At 34.0% G+C, this 21878-nt stretch overlaps 1 protein-coding gene across 2 annotated transcripts; it reads right to left on the minus strand.

Annotated features, from left to right (window-relative positions):
* Nucleotides 1-19151: 19151 nt before the first annotated feature.
* On the minus strand, nucleotides 19152-21625 carry LOC104877456 (nicotianamine aminotransferase B). 2 transcript variants are annotated; one of them, XM_059734961.1, is made up of 5 exons: nucleotides 21541-21625; nucleotides 20249-20308; nucleotides 20002-20157; nucleotides 19828-19921; nucleotides 19152-19415 (listed from the first exon to the last, which is right to left on the minus strand). In XM_059734961.1, exons 3-5 carry the CDS (start codon nucleotides 20011-20013, stop codon nucleotides 19261-19263), a joined length of 261 nt encoding a protein of 86 aa, XP_059590944.1. In that variant the 5' UTR covers nucleotides 20014-20157; nucleotides 20249-20308; nucleotides 21541-21625; the 3' UTR covers nucleotides 19152-19260. The 2 variants fall into 2 exon arrangements, with proteins under 2 accessions (XP_059590944.1, XP_059590943.1); XM_059734960.1 differs by lacking the exon at nucleotides 21541-21625 and adding an exon at nucleotides 21372-21529.
* Between the last annotated feature and the right edge of the window lie 253 nt (nucleotides 21626-21878).

Raw genomic sequence — 21878 nt, forward strand, 5'->3', positions numbered from 1 at the left:
AAGTGGCAGAGTGAGAACTACACAACTACAGTGCATTCTGTCATCCAATTTACATGTAAGCTCTCAATAGAAAATAAATTCTGTTAAAATTTTTTTGCCATAAGCATGACACTACTTAATCTTGCTTATGATCATGGTTCTCTCTCATTTTTTATTTTTATTTTTTCTAGTGGTAAAATAAACCATTTTGTTATTCCACTGTTATCAGAATCAGAATATATGTATAAGTTGCATGTTTGACAGAATACCATACTTGAAATGGTACAGCTATAGTAAAGAATTCAGTTAAGAGGACCTTACTTCTTAGGAGGCTGGTTGGATTTTTCTACCAAAAGGTCCCTTATCTTCTCATTGTAAACCTCGAACATGCTAACAAACAATTCATAATTTATTATGTTGCTTCTCTCCCTTGAAATTCGGAACAACTCCTCCAGAGTCCTGTAGTTGACTCACCTATTTTCTGGAGTTCCTTCCATTGTAAAGGTCTTTCAAGTTCCAGTTTGTCCATAGGCAAATATACAGACATTGTACCCAACCAGCATGGAAGTCACAATTGGTGAAGTTTGTGCAAAAAGAGCCTCTGCATATTTAACATACCTGGAATTAAAAACTTCTAAACAGTGCAAGACCAATTAACTAATTAATCCAGAGTAACAAAATCAAGTATCAATTTGTTCAGGTTACCTTGGTTTTGTTCAGGTTACCTTGGTCACTCCCAGGCCTGAACACATGGTCGAACTTAAATTGCTTCTTTGAAGAATCAGAGCAAATGATTTGAAGCTCATTTTCTCGAGATGACTCAAAATCAACTATAGAAGTAGATCCATTAGCCATTTCAGCTTGATTTCAGGGTCTACATCTGCAGAAGACCCTGATGTTGCCTTTGAGTTAAATAACTTCATTGTACAGCCGCTTCTGTTCCAAGCACTCTTTCAAGGCACTTCTTCTTCAGAAGCTAACTCTCTTCCAAATGTTTCTTCTACAAATTTTCATACTCAATACCTAAAATCAAATAAAGCAACTCACAAACCAATCAAAGCCCCCTTAGAAGAAGGATATAGAATATCAGTAGTAGCTAGTGAAGAAGACATACCGAAAAACAGAAGGGCATTGTAAACTTCAGGCCCGGGAGAGGAATCTGCATTAATGCTCTTCACTTCATTACATAAAATTGTGTCCCCCTTCACAGTCTGTCACATGAAGATTCAAACTCGATGACAAATAAATGAAGATGAACTTTCTTATGACACAAAACATCCAAGCTCTGATTGGTTGCTAAGAAAAGGCAGGAAAAGAGAAGTAAAATTCCTGAATCTTTAATTTTGCATTACTCTGCTTACTTAAAACGTGTTGCTCATATTTTTTGACAAACCTAAATTATGTAAAATAAAAGATTCAAAATTTTCTCTTAGGTCACCCTAATCTGAGCTTTCTCAGCATCTAAAGATTATGGTTAGGCTATAATTACCAAAACCGTACCCGAGTCTTCATCAATTTTCTGAGAAACCGGAAGTCTCTGGTTATGATCCAAAGAAATTTCTTGGATTTATTTCCATGGAAACATCATTCTCATCCATCTTGTCCCAATTCAGTTCAACTTTTTCCTGGAGCAACATCCAAAACCCTTGATCAACACACACATCACAGAACCCCAAAACCAACAGACTAGAATTTCAAATTCCCATCACTTCAGAGTTAAGACCCAAGAAAACAAAAACCACCACTCAACTGCACCTAACACGACCACCTGACTGACATTTTCTCAATTTCTTGAACCCAACAAAATAAGTTCCTCGGATTTCTCCTCCACATTCCCAGCATCCAAACAGTGCTCAAAACAACCAAATGAAAGAACAAACTACTCAAGAATTCGATACTGCAGACACCCAAACATCTTCTCGAACTCAAAAATCCAAGAAGACCAAAACAATTACCGTTTCTAGGGTTTATGCTTCTTAAATCAAAGAAACAAAAACAAAAACAAAAACATAAAAGAAGAAACTTTATACATAAAAGAAGAAACTTTATTCAGAAATTGAACAAAGCCCTGTGATCTGAGAGCAATGCGATCGGAAAAGCGATGACGTTTCGCAGATCGATGAGTTGGAAGAAGAGAGAAAGGGTGGAATTGATGAAAAGGAAAAGCAGAGAAGACGGTGGATTCCTCAACGGTCACATAGGGTTTTTATAAGTTTGAATTTAATGAATGTGGGCTGTTGGACCGGGAGAGATTGCGCCAACGGCTATAACTTTGGCACCTTTTTTTTGGAAATTTTTTCAATGGAAACGGTAATTTCCTATTGTTTCTAAATTCGGTATGCCACGTCACCAAATTGGGATGCCACGTCACCTAATTTTGGATGCCACGTCGCCTAGTAGGTGGGGTGCCACGTCCCCTAATGTTTGGAAAAATGTAGGTAAATGAACTGATATAATATAAGATTCATTTTCTCAGGAACCAAACAGTGGAGGGAAAAGGGAAGAAACTGAGAGAAGTGTGAGACTATTGCTTGCATCTGAGACTAGTTCTGAGATAACCTCTGGTACTCCGAGGGCTTAGACTCTCCCCAGATACGACCTTTGTTCCACCTGCAACTGTGTACTGAAGCTCTTGTAATCGAGCCATGCATTCATCCACCTGAATTGCACCCAACAAAAACAAAAAAACACAGACCCAGAAGTTAGGGAGAGAGAGATGTGAATGCAAATCTCTGTTTGGTTGCTGAGAAAATTAAGGCAAGAAAACCCCAGAGAAGGCAGTGCACTGGACGAGAGTTGCTCAAACCCCATTAATGAGAAATGCTCAAAATTATACAAACATCCAACCCAGTACGAGAGTTCCTCTTTTGATCTCACTATGGTTTATGACCATAAAGGCCGTGCTCCTATATGCCTAGAGCTGCTAGGCCTAATTACTTTAAGTTCAAGAAGTTCAGAGGTCTGTGCTAGGCCTAATTATTTAATTTATACTCAATATATGAGTTGACATCTTATTTGCCTCTGACTCAAATAGATTTTCTTTACCTTTAACAGATGATATGAATGATAAAAATAATAATAAATTATTTGGATTTGATGTTCATGATAATAATTATAATACACATGGCTAAAAATTTTAATTATGACCTATTTGGTAATGTTTTTTTTAAAAAAAAAAATTCTTAATGATTATTTGAACAAAATTTTGTCTGAGAATTCAAACATGAAAAACAATTTTTTAGCTAACATACTGTAAAAAGTTTTAGAGATTTTTATAGTTTTAATTGTTTTTTAGAATGCTGTAAAAAATTAAGTTGGAAAATATCCAACAATTTCTTACTTTATTTTATTTTTAAAATAAGATATTTATCATAAATTTTGTTAACCTATGTAATAACATAATCTGTTGATAAAAAAGATAAATTTTGAAATGAAATGTTTAATATTAATATAAAGTTAAACCTACGAGGATTATCTAATGAATCAGGGTGAATATTGGGAAGTGTGAACCCACGGTTATAAAAAATAATAATATAAAGTTAAATTTTTTTAAACATAAAATAATTTATATATAATAAAATAAATAGAATCAATCAAGTATAAATTAATAGTAGTGTCAAGCAAATTTCAATATTTGAAAGTAAAACACATTACATTTATAAAATAGTTGAAATTTTACCCATAATATGCATTTATTAAAATTATCTCTTTCCTAACCCTTACTGACAATGTTGAATGGTATCCTTTGCCTCGGGCAGGGCTTTCACCTGTTAAACATAACTTCAAATTCTTCTTGGCCTTAACTTCATTAGATCTCACAAAGGAGGACTCCTATTAATTGGAGATTTCCTTTCATTCTTCAAGCGAGTATCCACCACACCCACTGATTTCCTTTTAAGTCAACAACTTTCATTAGAGTTGACAGGTAAGCATGGTGGGCCTAAACAAACACCACCGCATTTCACACTACAATTCGGCACTATAACTGTACCTTCTAATAGTCTTTCTTCTAAGGGTTATGCTAAGGTACCGAAAAGTGGTTTTTCGGTACCATACCCACTTTTTTGGGCTCACAAGATGAAGACACATGGCATGGAAAAATAATAAAAAAAGTAAACAAAACCAATTCTTCAGGTTGGTAACCGGTTGCCATGGGAATTAATCCCATGCAACACACATTTTTACATCCATTACAATAACCAATTATAAATTCCTGTTTAATGTAATTATTTTGTTTGGGGAATTTTTTTTGTGCAACAGAAAAATAAAGAGAAATTTGAAAAAATAAATAGCAGTTTTTTTTTTGTAATATAAAGTGATTAAACCCAAGATAAAAATTAAATTTTAAATAAAAAAAAATTCAAACTAATTTGGTGATAAAATTTATAAATTAAGGAAAAGTAAATATAATTTATTTTAACATCAAATAATTTGTTGACAAATTTTGAAAAATATTTGAAGTGTGAAAAGCAATATAATTTGTTTATGAAGTGAAAAAAAAAAGAAAAAATATAAATAAATGAGATAAAATATAAATATTAAATTTATATTAAATTAATTGTGTACTAATTATTAATTGATAATATATGACCAAATTATTTCTTAGCGTTTAAATTGAATTACAGAAAAAAATTAGTTGAAATATTGAAAATACGAAAAATGTATAATTACTAACCATATGGAAATCAAAACGCCTCACAATATTTTTTCGTACATTTCCATTTTGAATTTTGAAGAATCCATTTCACACCCTCATACAAGCGGAAAATGGTGAGGATTTCTCACAGTCTTCGTACCCCGTCCAATTTTATAATATTTTTGGATTTGGATTTTTCCGGGACTCATTCAAACACCGCCTAAGTGGAATCAACCTATTTAAACAATATCCAAGGCAAATGAAGTCCAAAAAAAATTTTAAAACTTCAAAGAAGTGGAGATTTGGGAGAGTATGAAGAATGTGAGGATTCCTCACATTCTGCGTACCTTGTCTAATTTTTTAATATTTTTGGCTTTTAATTTTACCGGGACTCATTCGAACACCACCTAAGTGGAATCAACCTATTTAGACAATATCCAAGGCATATGAAGTCCAACAAAATTTTTAAAATTTCAAATAAGTGAAGATTTGGGAGGGTACGAAGAATGTGAGGATTCCTCACATTGTTTGGACCTTTTCTAATTTTTTAGTATTTTTAGCTTTTAATTTTTTCGGGACTTATTCGAACACCGTCTAAGTGGAATCAACCTATTCAAGCAATATCCAAGCCATATGATGCCTCAAAAAATTTTAAAAAGTCCAAAAAAGTGGAGATTTGGGAGGGTACGAAGAATGTGAGGATTCCTCACATTCTTCGTACCCTTGTGAATTTTTTAGTATTTTTAGATTTCGATTTTTTCGGATATCATTTGACCACCTTCTAAGTGTAACGAACCTACTTAAACAAGATCCAAGCCATATGATGCCCCAAAAATTTTTAAAAAGCCCAAAGAAGTGGAGATTTGGGAGGGTACAAAGAATGTGAGGATTCCTCACATTCTTCGTACCCTTGTGAATTTTTTAGTAATTTTGGATTTCGATTTTTCCGGATATCATTTGACCACCTTCTAAGTGTAACGGACCTATTCAAGCAACATCCAAACCATAGGATACCCCAAAAAATTTTAAAAAGTCCAAAGAAGTGGATATTTGGGAGGGTACGAAGAATGTGAAGATTCCTCACATTCTTCGTACCCTTGTGAATTTTTTAGTATTTTTCGATTTCGATTTTTCCGGATATCATTTGACCACCTTCTAAGTGTAACGGACCTATTCAAGCAACATCCAAGCCATATGATGCCCCAAAAAATTTTAAAAACTCCAAACAAGTGGAGATTTGGGAGGGTACGAAGAATGTGAGGATTCCTCACAATCTTCGTACCCTTGTGAATTTTTTAGTATTTTTCGATTTCGATTTTTCCGGATAGCATTTGACCACCTTCTAAGTGTAACGGACCTATTCAAGCAACATCCAAGCCATAGGATGCCCCAAAAAATTTTAAAAAGTCCAAACAAGTGGAGATTTGGGAGGGTACGAAGAATGTGAGGATTCCTCACATTCTTCGTACCCATGTGAATTTTTTAGTATTTTTCGATTTCGATTTTTCCGGATAGCATTTGACCACCTTCTAAGTGTAACGGACCTATTCAAGCAACATCCAAGCCATAGGATGCCCCAAAAAATTTTAAAAAGTCCAAAGAAGTGCAGATTTGAGAGGGTACGAAGAATGTGAGGATTCCTCACATTCTTCGTACCCTTGTGAATTTTTTAGTATTTTTCGATTTCGATTTTTCCGGATGTCATTTGACCACCTTCTAAGTGTAACGCACCTACTTAAACAACATCCAAGCCATATGATGGCCCAAAAATTTTAAAAAAGCCCAAACAAGTGGAGATTTGGGAGGGTACGAAGAATGTGAGGATTCCTCACATTCTTCGTACCCTTGTGAATTTTTTAGTATTTTTCGATTTCGATTTTTCCGGATGTCATTTGACCACCTTATAAGTGTAACGCACCTACTTAAACAACATCCAAGTCATATGATGGCCCAAAAATTTTTAAAAAGCCCAAACAAGTGGAGAATTGGGAGGGTACGAAGAATGTGAGGATTCCTCACATTCTTCGTACCCTTGTGAATTTTTTAGTATTTTTCGATATCGATTTTTCCGGATGTCATTTGACCACCTTATAAGTGTAACACACCTACTTAAACAACATCCAAGCCATATGATGGCCCAAAAATTTTTAAAAAGCCCAAACAAGTGGAGAATTGGGAGGGTACGAAGAATGTGAGGATTCCTCACATTCTTCGTACCCTTGTGAATTTTTTAGTATTTTTCGATTTCGATTTTTCCGGATGTCATTTGACCACCTTATAAGTGTAACGCACCTACTTAAACAACATCCAAGCCATATGATGCTCCAAAAATTTTAAAAAAGCCCAAACAAGTGGAGAATTGGGAGGGCACGAACAATGTGAGGATTCCTCACTTTCTTCGTACCCTTGTGAATTTTTTAGTATTTTTCGATTTCGATTTTTCCGGATAGCATTTGACCACCTTCTAAGTGTAACGGACCTATTCAAGCAACATCCAAGCCATAGGATGCCCCAAAAAATTTTAAAAAGTCCAAACAAGTGGAGATTTGGGAAGGTACGAAGAATGTGAGGATTCCTCACATTCCTCGTACACTTGGGAATTTTTTAGTATTTTTGGATTCCGATTTTTCCGGATGTCATTTGACCACCTTCTAAGTGTAACGAACTTACTTAAACAACATCCAAGCCATATGATGCCCCACAAATTTTGAAAAAGTTCAAACAAGTGGAGAATTGGGAGGGTACGAAGAATGTGAGGATTCCTCACATTCTTCGTACCCTTGTGAATTTTTTAGTATTTTTCGATATCGATTTTTCCGGATGTCATTTGACCACCTTATAAGTGTAACGCACCTACTTAAACAACATCCAAGCCATATGATGGCCCAAAAATTTTTAAAAAGCCCAAACAAGTGGAGAATTGGGAGGGTACGAAGAATGTGAGGATTCCTCACATTCTTCGTACCCTTGTGAATTTTTTAGTATTTTTCGATTTCGATTTTTCCGGATGTCATTTGACCACCTTATAAGTGTAACGCACCTACTTAAACAACATCCAAGCCATATGATGCTCCAAAAATTTTAAAAAAGCCCAAACAAGTGGAGAATTGGGAGGGTACGAACAATGTGAGGATTCCTCACATTCTTCGTACCCTTGTGAATTTTTTAGTATTTTTCGATTTCGATTTTTCCGGATAGCATTTGACCATCTTCTAAGTGTAACGGACCTATTCAAGCAACATCCAAGCCATAGGATGCCCCAAAAAATTTTAAAAAGTCCAAACAAGTGGAGATTTGGGAAGGTACGAAGAATGTGAGGATTCCTCACATTCCTCGTACACTTGGGAATTTTTTAGTATTTTTGGATTCCGATTTTTCCGGATGTCATTTGACCACCTTCTAAGTGTAACGAACTTACTTAAACAACATCCAAGCCATATGATGCCCCACAAATTTTGAAAAAGTTCAAACAAGTGGAGAATTGGGAGGGTACGAAGAATGTGAGGATTCCTCACATTCTTCGTACCCTTGTGAATTTTTTAGTATTTTTCGATTTCGATTTTTCCGGATAGCATTTGACCTCCTTCTAAGTGTAACGGACCTATTCAAGCAACATCCAAGCCATAGGATGCCCCAAAAAATTTTAAAAAGTCCAAACAAGTGGAGATTTTGGAGGGTACGAAGAATGTGAGGATTCCTCACATTCTTCGTACTCTTGTGAATTTTTTAGTATTTTTCGATTTCGATTTTTCCGGATAGCATTTGACCACCTTCTAAGTGTAACGGACCTATTCAAGCAACATCCAAGCCATAGGATGCCCCAAAAAATTTTAAAAACTCCAAACAAGTGGAGATTTGGGAAGGTACGAAGAATGTGAGGATTCCTCACATTCCTCGTACACTTGGGAATTTTTTAGTATTTTTGGATTCCGATTTTTCCGGATGTCATTTGACCACCTTCTAAGTGTAACGAACTTACTTAAACAACATCCAAGCCATATGATGCCCCACAAATTTTGAAAAAGTTCAAACAAGTGGAGAATTGGGAGGGTACGAAGAATGTGAGGATTCCTCACATTCTTCGTACCCTTGTGAATTTTTTAGTATTTTTCGATTTCGATTTTTCCGGATAGCATTTGACCTCCTTCTAAGTGTAACGGACCTATTCAAGCAACATCCAAGCCATAGGATGCCCCAAAAAATTTTAAAAAGTCCAAACAAGTGGAGATTTTGGAGGGTACGAAGAATGTGAGGATTCCTCACATTCTTCGTACCCTTGTGAATTTTTTAGTATTTTTCGATTTCGATTTTTCCGGATAGCATTTGACCACCTTCTAAGTGTAACGGACCTATTCAAGCAACATCCAAGCCATAGGATGCCCCAAAAAATTTTAAAAACTCCAAACAAGTGGAGATTTGGGAGGGTACGAAGAATGTGAGGATTCCTCACATTCTTCGTACCCTTGTGAATTTTTTAGTATTTTTCGATTTCGATTTTTCCGGATGTCATTTGACCACCTTCTAAGTGTAACGCACCTACTTAAACAACATCCAAGCCATATGATGGCCCAAAAATTTTAAAAAAGCCCAAACAAGTGGAGATTTGGGAGGGTACGAAGAATGTGAGGATTCCTCACATTCTTCGTACCCTTGTGAATTTTTTAGTATTTTTCGATATCGATTTTTCCGGATGTCATTTGACCACCTTATAAGTGTAACGCACCTACTTAAACAACATCCAAGCCATATGATGGCCCAAAAATTTTAAAAAAGTCCAAACAAGTGGAGATTTGGGAGGGTACGAAGAATGTGAGGATTCCTCACATTCTTCGTACCCTTGTGAATTTTTTAGTATTTTTCGATTTCGATTTTTCCGGATGTCATTTGACCACCTTATAAGTGTAACGCACCTACTTAAACAACATCCAAGCCATATGATGGCCCAAAAATTTTAAAAAAGCCCAAACAAGTGGAGAATTGGGAGGGTACGAAGAATGTGAGGAATCCTCACATTCTTCGTACCCTTGTGAATTTTTTAGTATTTTTCGATTTCGATTTTTCCGGATGTCATTTGACCACCTTATAAGTGTAACGTACCTACTTAAACAACATCCAAGCCATATGATGCTCCAAAAATTTTAAAAAAGCCCAAACAAGTGGAGAATTGGGAGGGTACGAAGAATGTGAGGATTCCTCACATTCTTCGTACCCTTGTGAATTTTTTAGTATTTTTCGATTTCAATTTTTCCGGATAGCATTTGACCACCTTCTAAGTGTAACGGACCTATTCAAGCAACATCCAAGCCATAGGATGCCCCAAAAAATTTTAAAAAGTCCAAACAAGTGGAGATTTGGGAAGGTACGAAGAATATGAGGATTCCTCACATTCCTCGTACACTTGGGAATTTTTTAGTATTTTTGGATTCCGATTTTTCCGGATGTCATTTGACCACCTTGTAAGTGTAACGAACTTACTTAAACAACATCCAAGCCATATGATGCCCCACAAATTTTGAAAAAGTTCAAACAAGTGGAGAATTGGGAGGGTACGAAGAATGTGAGGATTCCTCACATTCTTCGTACCCTTGTGAATTTTTTAGTATTTTTCGATTTCGATTTTTCCGGATAGCATTTGACCTCCTTCTAAGTGTAACGGACCTATTCAAGCAACATCCAAGCCATAGGATGCCCCAAAAAATTTTAAAAAGTCCAAACAAGTGGAGATTTTGGAGGGTACGAAGAATGTGAGGATTCCTCACATTCTTCGTACCCTTGTGAATTTTTTAGTATTTTTCGATTTCGATTTTTCCGGATAGTATTTGACCACCTTCTAAGTGTAACGGACCTATTCAAGCAACATCCAAGCCATAGGATGCCCCAAAAAATTTTAAAAAGTCCAAAGAAGTGCAGATTTGGGAGGGTACGAAGAATGTGAGGATTCCTCACATTCCTCGTACACTTGGGAATTTTTTAGTATTTTTGGATTCCGATTTTTCCGGATGTCATTTGACCACCTTCTAATTGTAACGAACTTACTTAAACAACATCCAAGCCATATGATGCCCCACAAATTTTGAAAAAGTTCAAACAAGTGGAGAATTGGGAGGGTACGAAGAATGTGAGGATTCCTCACATTCTTCGTACCCTTGTGAATTTTTTAGTATTTTTGGATTTCGATTTTTCCGGATATCATTTGACCACCTTCTAAGTGTAACGAACCTATTCAAACAACATCCAAGCCATATGATGGCCAAAAAAATTTTAAAAAGCCCAAAGAAGTGGAGAATTGGGAGGGTACGAAGAATGTGAGGATTCCTCACATTCTTCGTACCCTTGTTAATTTTTTAGTATTTTTGGATTTCGATTTTTCCGGATATCATTTGACCACCTTCTAAGTGTAACGGACCTATTTAAACAACATCCAAGCCATATGATGCCCCAAAAAATTTTTAAAAAGCCAAAGAAGTGAATGATACTAACCGGTCGACCGGTTATCTTCTACCGATTGCGTACTTTTCTCAACCGGTAGCCACTGGCCCTTTTGGTTGCTTGATTCTCAAATGGGCAGTGGCTACCGGTTGAGATAAGTAGGAAACCGGTAGAAGATAACCGGTCGACCGGTTAACATTGCTTGATTCCTCACATTCTTCGTTCCCTTGTTAATTTTTTAGTATTTTTGGATTTGGATTTTTCCGGAAATCATTTCACCACCCCCTAAGTGTAATGAACTTATTTAAATAATATCCAAGTGATATGAAGTCCCAAAAATTTTTAAAAACTTCAAACAAGTGGAGAATTGGGAGAGTACGAAGAATGTAAGGATTCCTCACATTCTTCGTTCCCTTGTTAATTTTTAGTATTTTTGGATTTGGATTTTTTCGGAAATCATTTCACCACCTTCTAAGTGTAATGAACCTATAAAAACAATATCCAAGCCATATGAAGTCCTAGAAAATTTTAAAAACTTCAAACAAGTGGAGAATTGGGAGGGTGCAAAGAATGTGAGGATTCTTCATATTCTTCGTACCCTTCCTAAATTTTTAGTATTTTTGAAGTATGATTTTTTCAGGCATCATTTGAACACCCCTTTAGTGTAATGAACCTATTTAAACAATATTCAAGTCATATAAAGTCCCAAAAAATTTTAAAAGTATCAAAGAAGTGGAGAAATGAGAGGGTACGAAGAATGTGAGGATTCCTCACATTCTTCGTACCCTTCCTAATTTTTTAGTATTTTCGGATTTTGATTTTTTCCGGCATCATTTGAACATCTCCTAAGTGTAATGAACCTATTTAAACAATACCCAAGTCATATGAGGTCCCAAAAAATTTTAAAAGTATCAAAGAAGTGGAGAAATGAGAGGGTATGAAGAATGTGAGGATTCCTCACATTCTTCGTACCCTTCCTAATTTTTTAGTATTTTCGGATTTTTATTTTTTCCGGCATCATTTGAACACCTCCTAAGTGTAATGAACCTATTTAAACAATATCCAAGTCATATGAGGTCCCAAAAAATTTTAAAAGTATCAAAGAAGTGGAGAAATGAGAGGGTACGAAGAATGTGAGGATTCCTCACATTCTTCGTACCCTTCCTAATTTTTTAGTATTTTCGGATTTTGATTTTTTCCGGCATCATTTGAACACCTCCTAAGTGTAATGAACCTATTTAAACAATATCCAAGTCATATGAGGTCCCAAAAAATTTTAAAAGTATCAAAGAAGTGGAGAAATGAGAAGGTAGGAAGAATGTGAGGATTCCTCACATTCTTCGTACCCTTCCTAATTTTTTAGTATTTTCCGATTTTGATTTTTTCCGGCATCATTTGAACACCTCCTAAGTGTAATGAACCTATTTAAACAATATCCAAGTCATATGAGGTCCCAAAAAATTTTAAAAGTATCAAAGAAGTGGAGAAATGAGAGGGTACGAAGAATGTGAGGATTCCTCACATTCTTCGTACCCTTCCTAATTTTTTAGTATTTTCGGATTTTGATTTTTTCCGGCATCATTTGAACACCTCCTAAGTGTAATGAACCTAGTTAAACAATATTCAAGTCATATGAGGTCCTAAAAATTTTTAAAAGTATCAAAGAAGTGGAGAAATTAGAGGGTACGAAGAATGTGAGGATTCCTCACATTCTTCGTACCCTTCCTAATTTTTTAGCATTTTCGGATTTTGATTTTTTCCGGCATCATTTGAACACCTCCTAAGTGTAATGAACCTATTTAAACAATATCCAAGTCATATGAGGTCCCAAAAAATTTTAAAAGTATCAAAGAAGTGGAGAAATGAGAAGGTACGAAGAATATGAGGATTCCTCACATTCTTCGTACCCTTCCTAATTTTTTAGTATTTTCGGATTTTGATTTTTTCCGGCATCATTTGAACACCTCCTAAGTGTAATGAACCTATTTAAACAATATCCAAGTCATATGAGGTCCCAAAAAATTTTAAAAGTATCAAAGAAGTGGAGAAATGAGAGGGTACGAAGAATGTGAGGATTCCTCACATTCTTCGTACCCTTCCTAATTTTTTAGTATTTTCGGATTTTGATTTTTTTCGGCATCATTTGAACACCTCCTAAGTGTAATGAACCTAGTTAAACAATATTCAAGTCATATGAGGTCCTAAAAAATTTTAAAAATATCAAAGAAGTGGAGAAATTAGAGGGTACGAAGAATGTGAGGATTCCTCACATTCTTCGTACCCTTCCTAATTTTTTAGTATTTTTGGATTTTGATTTTTTCCGGCATCATTTGAACACCTCCTAAGTGTAATGAACCTATTTAAACAATATCCAAGTCATATGAGATCCCAAAAAATTTTAAAAGTATCAAAGAAGTGGAGAAATTAGAGGGTACGAAGAATGTGAGGATTCCTCACATTCTTCGTACCCTTCTTAATTTTTTAGTATTTTCGGATTTTGATTTTTTCCGGCATCATTTGAACACCTCCTAAGTGTAATGAGCCTATTTAAACAATATCCAAGTCATATGAGGTCCAAAAAAATTTTAAAAGTATCAAAGAAGTGGAGAAATTAGAGGGTACGAAGAATGTGAGGATTCCTCACATTCTTCGTACCCTTCCTAATTTTTTAGTATTTTCGGATTTTGATTTTTTTCGGCATCATTTGAACGCCTCCTAAGTGTAATGAACCTAGTTAAACAATATCCAAGTCATATGAGGTCCCAAAAAATTTTAAAAGTATCAAAGAAGTGGGGAAATGAGATGGTACGAAGAATGTGAGGATTCCTCACATTCTTCGTACCTTCCTAATTTTTTAGTATTTTTGAAGTATGATTTTTCCGGGCATCATTTGAACACCCTTGAGTGTAATGAATGTATTTAAACAATATCATTGTCATATGAAGTCCCAAAAAATTTTAAAAGTATCAAAGAAGTTAAAAAATGAGAGGGTACGAAGAATGTGAGTACCCTTCCTAATTTTTTAGTATTTTCGGATTTTTATTTTTTTCGGGCATCATTTGAACGCCTCCTAAGTGTAATAAACCTATTTAAACAACATCCAAGCCATATGATGCCCCAAAAAATTTTAAAAAAGCCAAAGAAGTGAATGATACTAACCGGTCGACCGGTTATCTTCTACCGGTTGCGTACTTTTCTCAATCGGTAGCCACTGGCCCTTTTGGTTGCTTGATTCTCAAATGGGCAGTGGCTACCGGTTGAGATAAGTAGGAAACCGGTAGAAGATAACCGGTCGACCGGTTAACATTGCTTGATTCCTCACATTCTTCGTTCCCTTGTTAATTTTTTAGTATTTTTGGATTTGGATTTTTTCGGAAATCATTTCACCACCTCCTAAGTGTAATGAACTTATTTAAATAATATCCAAGTGATATGAAGTCCCAAAAATTTTTAAAAACTTCAAACAAGTGGAGAATTGGGAGAGTACGAAGAATGTAAGGATTCCTCACATTCTTCGTTCCCTTGTTAATTTTTTAGTATTTTTGGATTTGGATATTTCCGGAAATCATTTCACCACCTTCTAAGTGTAATGAACCTATAAAAACAATATCCAAGCCATATGAAGTCCTAGAAAATTTTAAAAACTTCAAACAAGTGGAGAATTGGGAGGGTGCAAAGAATGTGAGGATTCCTCATATTCTTCGTACCCTTCCTAATTTTTTAGTATTTTTGAATTATGATTTTTTCGGGCATCATTTGAACACCCCTTTAGTGTAATGAACCTATTTAAACAATATTCAAGTCATATAAAGTCCCAAAAAATTTTAAAAGTATCAAAGAAGTGGAGAAATGAGAAGGTACGAAGACTGTGAGGATTCCTCACATTCTTCGTACCCTTCCTAATTTTTTAGTATTTTTGGATTTTGATTTTTTTCCGGCATCATTTGAACACCTCCTAAGTGTAATGGGCCTATTTAAACAATATCCAAGTCATATGAGGTCCCAAAAAATTTTAAAAGTATCAAAGAAGTGGAGAAATTATAGGGTACGAAGAATGTGAGGATTCCTCACATTCTTCGTACCCTTCCTAATTTTTTAGTATTCTCGGATTTTGATTTTTTCCGGCATCATTTGAACACCTCCTAAGTGTAATGAACCTAGTTAAACAATATCCAAGTCATATGAGGTCCCAAAAAATTTTAAAAGTATCAAAGAAGTGGGGAAATGAGATGGTACGAAGAATGTGAGGATTCCTCACATTCTTCGTACCTTCCTAATTTTTTAGTATTTTTGAAGTTTGATTTTTCCGGGCATCATTTGATCACCCCTTGAGTGTAATGAATGTATTTAAACAATATCAAAGTCATATGAAGTCCCAAAAAATTTTAAAAGTATCAAAGAAGTGAAAAAATGAGAGGGTACGAAGAATGTGAGTACCCTTCCTAATTTTTTAGTATTTTCAGATTTTTATTTTTTTCGGGCATCATTTGAACGCCTCCTAAGTGTAATAAACCTATTTAAACAACATCCAAGTTATATGAAGTCTCAAAGTTTTTTAAAAGTATCAAAGAAGTGGGGAAATGAAAGGGTACGAAGAATGTGAGGATTCCTCACATTCTTCGTACCCTTACTAATTTTTAAGTATTTTTGAAGTATGATTTTTCCGGGCATCTTTTGAAGACCCCTTGAGTGTAATGGACTCATTGAAACAATATCCAAGCCAAAAGAGGTGTTACCTAATCACATGCCCAAAAAAACTACAGAGAACAATCTATGCATGAATCCAACACTTTAACATCTTATTTCATTATCTATGAAGTGGTCGACCGGTTAAATGCTACCGGTTGACCTATTTTCTCAACCGGTAGACACTACTATTTCTTATGATGATGCACCAAAATGGCCAGTGTCTACCGGTTCCAAAAAAATTGCAACCACTTCGTATGGTGGTCGACCGGTACACGAATATCCTTTAGATGTCATTTAGGTTTTTGATCCGGTGATTCGTACACTCAAATGGTATTACCCAGTTATGACATAGATTGCATAATTAATGGTAGAAATCCAAACCCCTAGTTTTTTGTAAAGGAGCAAAAAAAATTATAGAAATACCTTTTTTTCTTGGGCCTCCTTATAAATAATCACCAGTCCAACAAAAATACCACCTCAATTTGTGAAAAGTAAGCACTCTCAGAGAAACAACAAAGACGTATTCAATTGGCATGCAATGATTATCAAGAAGCTCATTGAGCGACCATTTGTATTGTTTTGTTTTGATAAATTAGAAAAAAAGTTTAATTTAACAAAATTGCATGTCTGTTCCCATTTGAAGGCCAGTGAGTTACTTAGTGCAGCAACAACCACTAAGTTCCATTTGGTTCTTCATCCTGAACCGCTTCTCATAAGACTGATCCCACACTTTTGCACCACATGGGATGCCCCAACTAGACTAAAACAAGCCTTAATATCCCTTAATGGATTAAAAGTGGTGAATTAATTAGTTGGTATGAATTCAGAACCATAGTAACACATTTGAATATAATTAAAAATCTATAGGTGGTAAATGGGAAATTCAAATGTAATTCAACATCCTTTAGTTAGATTTAATGGATTAAAAGTGGCAAATTGATTGATTAGTATGAATTTGGAACCATAGTAACACATTTGAATATAATTAAAAATCTATAGGTGGTAAATGGGAAATTCAAATGTAATTCAACATCCTTTAGTTAGATTTAATGGATTAAAAGTGGTAAATTGATTGATTTATATGAATTTCAAACTATAGTCTCATATTTGAATATAAATAATTAGTTATAACTATTTAATGGGGAATCTAAATGTTATTCAAGATCCCCTATTTTCTATTTAATTAATATAAAATGATTAATTGATTTATTTATATTAATTTCAAACTATAGTTGCACATGGGGATATAATTCATGGAAGATGCCATAAAATTTATTCATTTATGTGAATTTTGAACTATAGTTCTTAATAGGAAAATTTTAATTTGGACTCATGCTTTCTCTTCATTCCCTTAATTTCCTATCTATGTAAGTGTAGAACCACCAGTGTTTGCCGGTAGAGGAATTTCCTCAACTGGTAGACAAAATTTCTCAACCGCTACCGGTCGACCGGTTTAATGCTACCGGTTGGCCATATTCTCAACCGGTAGCCACTGTCGTTTTTTTCCCTAAAGCACAAAATATGGGCAGTAGCTACCGGTAGCAAAAAAAAATGCATCCGGTTCCTTTGTTGGTCGACTGGAATAGGATTTTCCTTTTGTTGTCATTTAGCTTTGTGATCCGGTCATGATGTAATTAGATGATACAATTGTGATTCTCCATATTACAATGGAACTGGTTCATTTGATGGTCGGCCGGAATGAGACTTTTCTTTTGTTTTCATTTAGCTATGTCATATGGTGATGATGCATTTATGCATAAATACTAATAAGCAAGATTGAGTCATACTCATAATTCATTCTTGTTTACTAGGAATTTTCTATTTCTAATTGGTTTCTATTTCATTCAAATTTCCAATACTTTAAAAGTTCCTACAGATATATAGTTTATACTTTTACAAACATTATTTTGTATTTACTATTCCTTTTTTATAGTAAATATTTTTTTAATTATTTTATGAATTGACAATACTTTTAATAAGGATAATTAAGAAATATTTTTTGAAGGTAAATATTAACAATTTGATAATTTAGAAAATAAAAATGGAATTAATTTGATCAAATTACCAAAATATTTAAAGTAAAAATAAAGTAATAAATTTTAAGTTAATAATTTAAAAATGATGGAACTAAAAGTTAATTTAAACCATTAAATAATAAGTATTAAATTTTATAAAATATCATCTTAATAAACTCACTTAATAGCTTGATGACTTAATTTAAGTGTTTAACCACACTAAATATTTTGGGTAAAATAATTTAATGTTAAAATTTAAGGTAAATAAGCTAAAATAAATAATCTTTTCTAGATGGTGTAAGGGGAAAAGAGATTTGTTTCTACTCCTGCATTAGACATACACGTTTGATAAGATCACTTCCATCTTGTATACATCCAATTAATTTAGGGTATGTGGGAATGAGAATGATAAATCAATTTCATTTCTTATTTATTATTAAATTTGGATTATAATTAAAAATGAAAAATTCATTCTTATAGAAATCAAGAGTCTATTTGATTGTGTGATATAAAATTGTTCCTATAAAAATTGTTTCCCAAAATTTATAATACTAATTTGAGATTAATTTTTTAGAAACGGTTTTAAAAAACAAAGTGAATAGAGAGTGATTTTTATAAAATTAATTTAAAATAATATATAGAAATAATTTATTGATTTTAAATTATTTTTGTTGTCCTACTTCGCTTTCCTTTGACTTTTCTTTTTTACTTTCTTTTTCTCACATTTTTCTCAAATTTTTCAAAAACCAAACACAATCTTAAAGGCTATCTTTGATTCTCAAAAAATACTAGGAAATAAAAAAATACTTTCCTCATATTTGATTTCACTATAAAAAATTATAAAAGAAAATCAAATATAATTAAAATTAATTAAATTTTTATATATTTTTAAATTATTTAATCTTACTATAATAAAAAAAAATAAGTACAATGAGCTTAAATATATAAAAATAATTTATTAAATTTAAATTTATTTTTTATTTTCCTTTATTTTTTCTTTCCATTCTACTTTTCCTTTCTATTTTCTTTCATTCCCATTTTCCCTCGAATTTTCCGAAACCAAACATAACCAAAAGTTCAAATATATATATATATATATATATATATATATATATATCATAAAAGCCTTTCTTATCATTTGGCATTCTACTCTGCTTCTACAAACCATACAATCAAAAACTGTTTTTTCTCATACCTTACTTCCACTTGGAAGATTATTGAAAGGCTGACAAATTTTATCTTGAAAGATACTGTCAATTGATTGATCCTTGTGTCCAAAGTTTTCTAGTCATCCATTTTTCTTTCTTCCATCCAACATAATTTTCCATTTTTTCTGTTCTTTGAGATTCTTCCCAGTAGTTATTACACTGCTGATCCATATTTGCCACCAAGCTAGTAGCACAGATCTTAAGTTCCTAGAAGTCGACACATTTAATAGAATTGTTCCCTCAACTTTTGAGGATACAATAACAGACAGCTTAATGTTTATTGGCACCTTACAGATCATGAGATTCAACAAGCATTGAATTGATCTGAGATGAAGTCTTTATTCCTTCTTAGCATATGCCTCTGGTAGAAGGCTTTGATCCTTCCAAGTCCATCTTCGAGAGAAGGTGGATCAATGGCAAAAGTTACTCGAGGCCAGTTCTTCATTCCCACAGCTACACCTGCAACAAATACCCCAAAATGATTAGACCCAATTCGTTTTTGTAATCCACTATACAAGCAACTAAAACTAAAGTAGGGTTGCAACTCCGATGGGTTCAGTCCGGTTGATAGCTAACGCAAACCTAACCTGAATTAAAAAACAATTAATCTAAGTCCAACCCAACTCGCCCTTTAATATAAGGTTCTCAACCTTATTTTTCTAAGCTCAAAATGAGTTTTGAGTTATATAGAATAACATGCATTATAATATTATAAAAATATCAAATCGGTCTAGAGTTAGGCTTTGGTTATTGGATCATTAACCCATGTCTAACCCAAAATGAGTTAGGTTGAAAAAATTTGACTCAAGTCTGTCCAAACATCGAGTTGGGTCGGAGCATCCTAAGCTAACCAAGGTTGCTTGCTTCTTACCTGTAAGGACAATCACTGATTCCTCTTTAGACAGCTTCATAGAGAACTCTACATCATCATCAATGTCTTCCAATAGAGACAGGTTCAGCTTGACCTGCAAAGAAACCATAATTGACAATAATCATCTCAATATTCTGAAGTGCAAAATATATCATGTTTTCTTTCTCCCTTTACCATTACAAACATGGATCCTTCCGGCTTTTGCGGGCAAGTAATGCAGGGGATATCCTTGATTCTCTCATGAATTATGTCTGCACATTCTCCAAGTATGATGATAGTGTTTGAGAAGAAATCCTCTTTTGTTTTCTCCAGGATCTCTGGAAATGCACCCTGATAAATGAACCAAATCATTTATCAGAGTGTTCGATCTCTTTAAGAAATGAAGAACGGAAAAAAAAAAATGGCATGCTCCCTTACAAACCTGAATAAAAGTTGCGGGATCAGAAGAAATATTGAGACAATTTATAATGCTCTCAACAACCTGAAATGAAAAGCAACAAAGATATAAGTTGAGTGTTTTATTACCAGGAAGTTTCCTACCTAGTCAATGTTTCCAATTCTACTACACATGGGATCATATACTGAAATTAAGTTCAAATTCATGCTTTATTACTATATTTTTCTTGGGATAGTGTCAGATTTTTCATTAAAAATTAGTAGGTTTATGTAAAGACCCACTCACTCCCATATAGATATTGTTTGCCGTAAGGGTAATGGGTCATCATTGTTTTAAAACTTGTCCACATGGTTAAGAGGAGTTCATTCATATATGGTGTCAAGAACTTCTTCCCCCATCCAATATGTGACCCCACAGTCACAATGTTCTTATTGTGTCCCATGAGATTGAAAGATCAGATAGGCAAACATCTCTTATATGGACAGATAGACATAGTCCCACACTGAGGTCATGGATTAATTCTGATACTATTTGTAATAGCTCACTCTCTCCCATATAGATATTAAGGGCTTTGAGCCCAATAAACCATCACGATTTTAAAATGCATCTATATGGTTATGGGGATAAATATAATCAGGTTTCGAAACATGCTTAGAAAGTTTCTAAAAGCCTAGAAAGATATGACTTTGTCTCTTCCCCCCTCAACCCCATAAAAAATTGTTTTCACTGATTTTTTTTTCAACCTTTTTAAGATAAATAAAACATTAATTTTCATAAAATTAAATTGTAAATATTTATATTAATTTTTATTTTAAAATAATATTTATTTTTACTAAAGTATAAATTTCTAAAAATAAAAAATTGATAAAATAAAAAAGAATAGGACAAGAAAAATTCCCCGTATCCACTCCACCCCATTTATATTTTTTAGATGGGATAGGAATAGATAGAAACAAAAGAAATAAATGGAAAGAAGTTGGGATTAGGGTGATCCATCCTAAACCCACTCTACTGTCCTCCCTAAATGCAAGCCATGATTAACAAAAATAAAAGCAAAAGAAAACTGAAAAGACATCTTGCCAATATATTATCTATTTACTGTGCAGGGTTCTGCCATATAAGAACATAAAGCACAACAATAATCGACCTTTCCAAGTAGCTAAAAGCTGAAACGGTTCACTGCTTCAAAACCGAAAACATATTTGGCAAGACTTGTGTAGCAAACGTAAAAATTGCATCTGATTAAGGACCACCCAACAATAATCAAACCTTTTGTAACCTCATAATATATTCACTTCTTAAGGTAATATATTTACCTATCACTCTTCCAACACATTAACCAATTCGTACTCAACTAGCGAAAGATTGTTCTGCTCTTTAACTACAAAGTTAGCATCCTTGGTCACTTCAACACGTCCCCATTTGTCAACTGCTAGCCTCATTGATCCCTTAAACATGTCAATCTTTGCTTTGTACAGAATCACAGTGGCGCCCGACTTTATCATATCAACTGCATGGTGACAAAGGTACCTCATTACTATTAATATAAAACAGCAATGCTTTGACATCTTTCATACACACAAACTCACCTAAGTGCTACTGGGATAAGGAAGCTGGGACCAAACTACATTTTTGTGAAGCCCAAGCAATGTGA

Source organism: Vitis vinifera, chromosome 18, assembly GCF_030704535.1.
Source record: "Vitis vinifera cultivar Pinot Noir 40024 chromosome 18, ASM3070453v1".
NCBI classification, from domain to species: domain Eukaryota; kingdom Viridiplantae; phylum Streptophyta; class Magnoliopsida; order Vitales; family Vitaceae; genus Vitis; species Vitis vinifera.